The 9,627-nt window shown below is 39.3% G+C and overlaps 1 protein-coding gene across 1 annotated transcript; it reads left to right on the top strand.

Moving 5' to 3' along the window:
- Nucleotides 1–4,524: 4,524 nt before the first annotated feature.
- On the top strand, nucleotides 4,525–6,425 carry LOC128359492 (parathyroid hormone-like). Its single transcript, XM_053319986.1, has 3 exons — nucleotides 4,525–4,535; nucleotides 5,271–5,333; nucleotides 6,173–6,425. The coding sequence occupies exons 1-3, from the start codon at nucleotides 4,525–4,527 to the stop codon at nucleotides 6,423–6,425; spliced, it is 327 nt and encodes a 108-aa protein (XP_053175961.1).
- The last annotated feature ends 3,202 nt before the right edge of the window (nucleotides 6,426–9,627 follow it).

Below are 9,627 nucleotides of genomic sequence, written 5' to 3'. Positions count from 1 at the left end.
CTAGAGAATATAAATGTCTGTACCAAATTTCATCCATCCAGTAGTTGGTAATCTTGAGGTAAATGGTGGATTAACCCTTAAACAGACAACGTGCACCAGGAGATACAGACTCTTTAACCTTCGTGTTGTCCTCCCGGGTCCTTCCTCTGTCCTTCCTTCCTTCCTTCCTTCCTTCCTTCATCTGTCCTTCCTTCCCTCCTTCCTTCCTTCCTTCCTTCCTTCCTTCCTTCCTCAGATCTAAGTTCAGCTGTTAGGGTAAATGTTCCCTCCTTCTGTCCTTTCTTCCTTCCTTCCTTCCTCAGATCTAAGTTCAGCTGTTAGGGTAAATGTTCCCTCCTTCTGTCCTTTCTTCCTTCCTTCATCTGTCCTTCCTTCCTTCCTTCCTCCCTCCTTTCCTTCCTTCTTCCTCCCTTCCTTCCCTTCCTCCCTCCTTTCCTTCCTTCTTCCCTCCTTTCCTTCCTACCTTCCTTCCTTCCTCCCTCCTTCTTTTCCTTCCTTCTTCCTCCCTCCCTTCCTTCCCTTCCTCCCTCCTTTCCTTCCTTCTTCCCTCCTTTCCTTCCTACCTTCCTTCCTTCCTCCCTCCTTCCTTTCCTTCCTTCTTCCTCCCTTGCTTCCCTTCCTTCCTCCTTTCCTTCCTTCTTCCGTCCTTTCCTTCCTTCCTTCTTTCCTTCCTTCCTTCCTTACTTGAGGTGCAAATGACATAACTAGTAAGGTCTGTTTAAGGGTTAATCTTATTCGACTGCTTTTCAAATTTGACACTGATCTTGAGAATTTGGTGTTCATAAAGGCTTCTTAATGTCTATTAGTCACTGCTGACATGAGCTCAACAAAAGGACTGCCATTTACACAAGATTTATTTCCTGTGATAAGGATTGTATGTGATGAAAGCTCGGACAAGCTGGCCAAAACTTGTAGGGTGCACCAAAAACTTGTAGTGGGCAGAATGATTGATTCATTTTCATTTAAGCTTTCCCAAGATTTTTATTTTGTTGTTCAGTTTTGATAATTTTGTCATTCAGACAGCATGTTTGCAAATTGAACAAAACTCCTGAGATGGATGGTTTATGCATTTTAGCCTTAGACTTACAGTTAATACTTAAAAAGAAGCTGTGTGAAGCCCAGAAGAGAGTTTGATGGCTTGTAGCAACCTACATTTTCAGCACTTAGCCCCTCAAATTGCTATATAAGCCATGTGTCTCTTTGCATTTGATGATCCACTCTGGTGAAATCAATTGAATTGGTAGAATGTGCAAATTGCCTGATCAAAGCAATCAGTCTAGTTGAGTGGGAGGAATTCATGCAGCAGTAATGGTCTGGTGTGGTGTCTGGTGGCAGTTAAATGATGAGTGCCTTAGTACCTTAGGAGGCAGGGCAAGCCTGTCTGTAGTTCTGGGAAAAGAGGGTCAGGAGGGAGGAATGAACTTCTTGAAAGGCACATGATCTCACTCACTTGTTAAAGTTGACCCTTTGCCCCACATTGTAAATCCTGCCAATCACAATGGGTTGTAAGGGATTCCTACATATTGTCATATTGAAGTATTGTTAAGTATGTTGTGGGAAAATCTACATTTATGTGAACTGTGATTTTGTTAAATATGTATTTGCCCAAGTTATTCTCAGTTTTTACATGTATTAAGAAGCATTTCAGATGTAAATGCAGTTTAGGTATACAGGTGTGCAGATGTGTTTAAAGATGTATTTCTCCCATCATACTTCAACCTGACCATTAGTTTTATACTGACAATAGAGCAGATGCCAACAAACCCACAGATCATTATCACCTAACTCTGCAGTTCTCCTCAGCTCTACAGAGTTTTATCCTCTTTTAGGTCTTTGTTTTGGATTTCTGTCCTTCAAACGCCATCCCTATCAACCTCATTCAGTCAGCGAAAAAGCTCTGTTAAACTCACTGTGCGCTAAATGCCATTACTAGAGCATTTAGGGCCAAAAGAGCCAGATACGTTTCTCAGGAGATTCAAAACAGAGCTAAAAGGAGAGGGAAAACTGGACTTGTGGTCATCAGGTTGCCATAAACACAATTGCAAATGAATGCTAATGTTCCTACCTGTGTCTGATAAGGTGTATCAGTGTATTTAAGTCTTCATGTGTAATTTTCCTCTAAAATGTTTCATCATATCCTGAAAGAAAACCCTGAATCCTGACCTACATCTGTCAAGACCAGCGCTAGTGCTCTCTCCACACTTTCTTTCGAGTGACATGACAAGAGCAGCATGTGTGCGATGTTATTCATCTCCTCTGTCACCCGTCTCAGGACATGCCGTCACCCTCTATAAAAGTCAAAGCCTAACCTGAAATAGCAGTCCCCTTCTCCTTATTTTCTCCCCTGTGACTATTCTTAAGTTTTGGGGACCAGCTTGACTTACTGATGCACCTGACTTGCAATAGATGTGAATGTTATGTTAACGGTCAGACATTTCTTTGTTTACAGCCCCACTCAGCGCAGTGGCTCTAGGTATGAAGATGAATCTTTATTAAAAAAATGATAGAGTCTTGTATGTTGCCTCTCTGGTAATAGGGCCGTCTTTCTGTGTTGTTGTGGACTTACCGACTTTGACTTGAAATCTGCCTTGTTGTATTCCCACGCACCTTGTTGCCTTTGCATGCCATAAGTAACATGCTACACATTGAGGCAGCATGAGGTAATGAAGATGACAAGGTTTAGGATCCTAACCTAAGGTCAGAGGTCGATATGTTCAGCGGGTGTCATCTAAACAGGCCGTGGCCACCGTAGTCCGTAATAGTATCACGGGAAAGCAAGTGTCTCTAAAAAGCCCCAGCGATCACTGTAAATCTTGTAAAGCTGGTATGTAAACAACTTTAATTGCTGTCAACTTGAGCCATCTGTTTATGTATTAACAGGTGCAATGTGACTTTAGAGGATAATCAATACTGGCTACAACTTCGATCACGTTGATGCTTTCCTGTCATGCTAAAACCTTTGATGGCTGATTCACAGCTTCAAAATGCTAAAATTGAAAGATTTCACAAGTAAAGCCCAGAGTTCCAACTCTTCATTTCTTTAAATGTATCACTATTTTCATGTCCTACTAAAATATCAGAGGAGCTTCTGTTATCCTCTCCACTCAGATGAAACTAAAAGTTACTCATAAATATTTGAGCTGCTCAGCAAAGCGTCATACTCTACCTTTTCCACTGATGCCGAGGGTGATGATCAATATGTTTGGACCTGTCAGGGATACACACTACAGAGAAGGTCAAGTATAAGTAATTTTCTTAGATAAAATAACACGTGTGTCTCCCCAGTGGTGAGATGAGATACATCATTCCACAACTGTGGCTCATTTTCAACAACTATAAACTTCTAATTGGTTACAATACTGATTAAGGAGTGTGGTGTTCACAGAGCCTTCGTGTCATGACATAGCCATTCCCAGCTCCTGCTACATTTAGAAAACTCCATACCCTCTAGGTTACCTAATGTGTGGCTTGTGCGACCATAATAAGTTCTTCTCTACAACATGAGCTGTTTGGTCTCATGGATCCATCACCCTTGAGACACCTGCAGCTGAAAACTGGGGTGGTGGTGGTTAACCAATAGTTAATGTAATTATTACAGTTTTGTGTAAGATGACCAGTAATGCTTACAGGAAGCTTTTATCAACATGTGGTTTGTTAAGCAGTTAGTATCCTGCCTGAGAGACATGCAGTGTTGTATGCCACACATCACTTCTTTAAAGATTACAACATAGATTGTGGATGAGAGGCCAGAGACCTAAAAAATCATATAATAAAACATAATATAAGACAGTCACATGCTCCAGGACATTTTCTAAAAGTTTTGTCTCTTTATATTTTTTATAGTAGCAGAAACCACTTTCACAAGTTAAACAGTGTCTTATTGAATGTAATTAATATTATGATGTTTTTTACTAAAACCATGAATTGTTACTTTACTTGAATCATGCATCCCAAAGAATTTTTTCCACATTCCACTTGTATATATGGAGCCCTGCAGATATCTTAGGTTTTATTTACCCCTAAACACATCACCATCACAATACAATTGCTGTGCTCTAAGCATTGAAAATGCCATTTGAATACCCAACAGCAACAGTAATCATTGGGAAAATAGTCCACAACAAGGGCCATGAACTATCTAAATAAATTAGACATTGTTTTTGGTGAAAATATTGTTTTTCAAATGTATATATATATAAAAACTGTGCAGAAAAAAAAGCATCTGCATACCTAGTACTATAGAGCTGTACCAATGAGCCTGGGGAATATCAGTATTAGCTTATTGCACATAACATACTTCCACACCAATATACTGGTATCAGCGTGTCCTCCGGGGAGCACTTACAATTCTTTTTCTTTTTTTTTTTTACATATCTTAACCTCATTAAAATGTTCATTAGGTTCATGTAAAAAAAGACTATCTGCCGATACATTATTACCATGTTTTCAAAACTCTCAAATATTGATATTGGTATTGGCCTTTAAAAAATAGTCTTGGTCAAACTCTAATGTCTGGTTACTACAATGGATAAGAGGTAAATGTGTTCTTGTGTGGAATTACCCTTATGCTTTCTCACTGCAACAAGCATTGCACTTAAAATATATCCAAGTAGTGTCCAGATGTTCTGACACGCACACACACCACTCATGATGACGACTGTGACGGCAACGGCATCACCCACTGACTCACCTCTTGAACTCCCAATTACTCTTTAATTCAGGATGTTTTCTCTGACGTCATGTCCATGTAAAAGATCTTTTTTGGGAGGCAAACTCATTAAAACATGTTAATTCTTGAGCAAAGTGCCTATGTAACCAGGGAGACTTGCTAATGGTCAATGAGAGTCATAAATCCATCCAAATGTTGGCGCTATTGTTGTGAGGCCGGCTGGGAGTCAGATAAAAAAAAGGTCACATCAGATGTGGACTAATAGATTTGGCCAGTCCATGGAGATAAAGAGGGGGGGGGGGGGGTAAAAGAGAAGCATGTAAAATTGAAAATGTGATGGGGTAGTTCTGAAAAAAAAAGTCCTTGGGAAAGTAAAGTTTTGGGGTCAAGAAATAGGGTTGCTCATTTATTGGGTTACCTAAGCTTTGATCTGTTGAAACACTGTACCACAGGTGCAACAAAATGTCACTAAGCACTAATAGACTAGACAGATATATTAAAGCATGGATAGATTTTGTTAGTGAAATGCAGGTGTTCTTACAAAAGTTTGCCGCACGTGTGTGTGTACGTGAGAGTTTTTGCCTGTGGGGTGGGTGTCAAGGTATTTGGGTTCAGCATGCAAAGCCATTAGTTTGGTCTGGTATGACGATGGTGAAAGCCTGAAGCTCAGAGGAGGTGTTGTCATTCCTGTCCTGCCCCCCACCAGTGGCTGGAGGTGTGACATCAACAGCAATAATGAAGGCAGCTCATCAATGGCTGGGCCCAAGGGCTATAAAAGGGACTTGGAGTCCAGTGCTTATCATAACTGATAGAAGCAGCAACCAGACTTTACTCTATAACGCTGCTCCAAAAACTTTTACTTTTATCAGGCTGTGGATGAGACACCACCAGAGGTATGTTCTCACCGTATCTCACTCTACCTTATATAGTTAGGGATGTAGATTAGGCTAAAACACACCTCAACTCAAGTTTATTCCTTTCATTTATTTTAATTAAATACTTTTTGGATGCTATTGAGAGATATGTGTGTATTGGATAAAGAGACTATATGGATTTTTAAGAAAAAGATAACACACACAGTTAAGACCAAAAAATGAATTGATTTTTGTCATAAATCATCAAATAATCCATAGTAAGACATTTAGATTTAGTGATGACATTTTTAAAGCCTATGTTTTTGCAATAGATTAAGTTGTTTTAATTTACAAGAAAACATCATTTACATTTGAACAGGTCATCAAGGTCATCATGCGAAGTCAGGATTGTACAATGGTGCTCATGGCACTCTGCATTTTGGGCCTACACCTATCCACTCTCTGTGAAGGGCGTCCTCTGAGGTAAATCCCCTTCCTATTTCACAACCATTAAGATCACCTTTATTGTGTAAAACTCTTCATCTTATCACCACATCCTGTTTTTGTAATCTTGAATAATTATACAACATGTTATACATAAATGATATAGTCCTTTAATAAATGTATGTCATGGTTCTTCTGTGTATAGAAAAAGGACGGTGAGTGAGGTCCAACTCATGCACAACCTGGGGCAGCACAAGCAGATGCAGGAGCGTCGGGAGTGGCTACAGATGAGGCTCCGGGGCATCCACACCGCCCCGGCCCGGGCCAGCGGGGAAGCGGGCCGGACGAGGAGGAGACTGCTTCCCGAGGACTTACCCGACCTGAGCGACCTGACACCGGAGGAGATCCAGTACGCCTTAAACCTGCTGGAGAAGCTCCTCAGCTCTAAACAGTCGTGATTATGATTGATCGCACTTGACAATCGCAGCTGTCCGGCAACATTTCCAACATCTTTTTTTTTTTTTTAAATAGAACTTTAGGCTACTTTCTATTTTTATATGTTTGTTTTAAGCGTGTCTAGATGCCCGAATGTTTCTTTTATTAGACTGTACTTTCATTTTATGAATTGATTTGTTCGTTTTATTTATTTGGTTTTATTTATGAAATGTAAATTATATTTATGAAGCAGATAAGGGAAATCGTGTTTCCCTGTAGTGTTAGCACTTTTATTAAAACGGTGGTGTTGTAAACCACGTGTTAAGCTATTTCCTTCATTAAACCGAAGGAGATAAAGAGTTGGACCAACAATGTTGTTTATAATCGGAAAATGCCCTCATTAACGGGCACTACTGTACTTCAAATAGACCTCTCATTTTATACAGTAGGTTATAGGTTATATATAAAGCTAATTATTTTACTTGAAGTTTGGCTGTTTAACGTCAAAAAGGATATCTATAGTTAGGCTTAATAGTAGGCTATGCACTTCAACAACATAAAAATAAGCTGTATATTTGTATATGTATGTTTAAAACATAGGCTACCGTTATATTTTTATAAGCAGGCTCGGCATGTATATTATCAATGAATTAAAAAATCAATTAAAATTTTAAAAAATTAAACTTGGTTATATTGGTTTGTTCTTTCACCTGTACAAACAGAAGATGTGTGTCAACGTGTGTGTGTGTGTGTGCGCGCGCGTGTCTGTGTGTATGATAGTGCACGCAGAATATGAGCTTCTCTCGCGATATGTTTAACGTGACCTCCGCTTTCCCAACCAAAACAAAGGAGTCCATGTAACAGCTACAGTGTTTCCAGGGAAACTCTTGTCGTTTTTTGCCTTCTACGTGTCCAGGCTGATTGTACCACTACCCCGTTTCTGCAGCCGAACAAGAAGTCGGAATGTAACGCGAAGAGGTAAATAAAAAAATCCAACTCTCGTTTATGGAGCCAGCTAAGCTAACGTTAGCCGCCTAACGTTAACGGCTGTCGAGGTGTTTAGCGGTTTAATTTAACAGGCTGGCCAAAAAGTCTCACATCCTCTTAAGTCGCTTTAAAGTCCCTGTAAAGCTAAATGTCCAGTGACCTCCTGTTTGAAACACAGTTACCGGGTTAATACACACACTTGTTGTAAAAGCTACTGTTGCAGTAATGCATTTAACAATAGCAGTGAAAAGAGTTGAGGTTACATGTGTCAGTATAGTTCTTCCAGTGTTCTCACCAGCATTAAAACAACATTATTCATGTTAGGTTTAAAAAGTGAGTGGAAGTTAATATTGTTACACTGACTGAAGTCTTCTAATGTGGCTATAAAGTTGGTTTGTCTAGTATGACAAACCAGAGAGAGAGGAGTTCGTTAGCATTACATGTACTTTGTGTTCCACTGTATGTAGCTCACTAACATAATGAGGGATGTATAGGTGTAGATATTAACTTAAAGACAGTAACAGCTTGGTGACTATATTTGGTCACAGTTTGGCTTGTCTGGACATGTTGTTAGCCTTCCTTCTTCCATGTTGTAAATCAGGGTGCCGAGTCGAGTAGTGCTAGAACTGTATAGCTAGTGGAAAAGCGCCTTTAGTTTGCAAAGCAAAACAAGGGCTACAACAAATATGAAGAATAGATGGTTAATTGATGGAATGACAGTGACAGGACAGTAGAGGTGTATTATACTTGGTAAAATATGTTTTTTTTAATGACTAAAAGGAATATAAAACTAAGGTATGAACATAATGGTGAATGAAATATTCGATTCTGTAGGCCTACATGGGGACTCTTGTCACTTTTGTTACATATATACTGGGTTGTAATTTCCACTGGGGACAGGGGGGCATGTCTCTCCTACTTTTCCTACTTTTCACACACACACACACACACACACACACACACACACTTTCAAATTTGTTTATTATTATTGTTTAAACATACAATGTCATCTCCACAGATGATCACTGTTTTTTCATCTATTCCTGCATGGTCTAAATTGGTCTACATATGAAAAAAAAAACAATGAAATCTTCCTTTATTGCATTTTCACAAATAGAATAAAGCTTTCACCATTCTGAAACTGTTGTAATGAGACTCTGTCCTCTCTGAAATAATTCAGTCCAGATTTCACCAGTCTAGGTAGGTGCTACTATACTTTCATTATGACCAAGTTAATTATTTTTCATGGATTTTGTATCACCATTGTCCTCTAATGCATGTATAAAATACAGGAAATGGGATTCAAATCTACCAAGATTCAGAAAATAACTTCAGATGATATAGCTATAGAACAAAACTTCAGCCTCTGTGGTCCAGTGGACAAATAGAGTAGTCAGGAGGTATGGTACAGACAGATGCTCCTATCCTTAATCCTGCTTCAAGTGCATTATCGGACTGCCTGGTGACCCTTACCCCTAATGTTAAAACTATGGTAATGCCGGTGGTGACCTATACATGATTCCATTTGAAGCATGAAATGTAGTTCAGAGTTGACCTTTGGGGGAAAAAATGGGTCGTTATGCTTTGATGGTGTCTGTCTGTGTAATGTCTTGATCTCTGCTGTACTCTTAAGACGTTACTGAATGTAATCTAATCCGTGTATGATAGCAGTATTTATTTAGTTATTTAAACACCTGTTATGTCTCAGCCTTGTATAGTTTTAGTGTCTCATCTTGTGTAAAAGAGGGGAAGGTGACACTAGAGGCGTTCAGGAGTCCTTTAAAATAATTGCTTCTTATAGTCTGTCCCGTGACTATTCAGTTAAGTTATAAAATGATGACAAATTGCATTTACAACTGCAGTCTTGAACATTTGAGAGATGAATGATATTCCTGAAGGGATTTCTAGCTCGTCTCTGATTAGCAGTCACACCACCTACTAATATTTTAATCTCCTAAAAGACATGTGGGTAGCCATGTGGAGCTATTTTGTCACACACGTGCATATAAAAATATATATATTACCAAAATACAGTCATAGCAGTTTTTTTTTTTTTTGCATGCTTGTTGTTCAACTATATGGATTAAATTGACCCAGGCGGTTATGTAGACTGAGCAGTGGAGTGCCTCTTTGATGCTGCCTTCAAGTGAGGTGGGGAATCTTGAAATTGAGTGTGTGAAAACGAGAGCGCTATTATATCTTTGATAGTGTTTTTGTGTGTGTGTGTGTGTGTGTGTG

This window comes from Scomber japonicus, chromosome 5, assembly GCF_027409825.1.
Source record: "Scomber japonicus isolate fScoJap1 chromosome 5, fScoJap1.pri, whole genome shotgun sequence".
Classification (NCBI taxonomy): domain Eukaryota; kingdom Metazoa; phylum Chordata; class Actinopteri; order Scombriformes; family Scombridae; genus Scomber; species Scomber japonicus.
The sequence above is the reverse complement of the archived record's forward strand: the minus strand, read 5'-3'. Positions and strand labels throughout refer to the sequence as shown.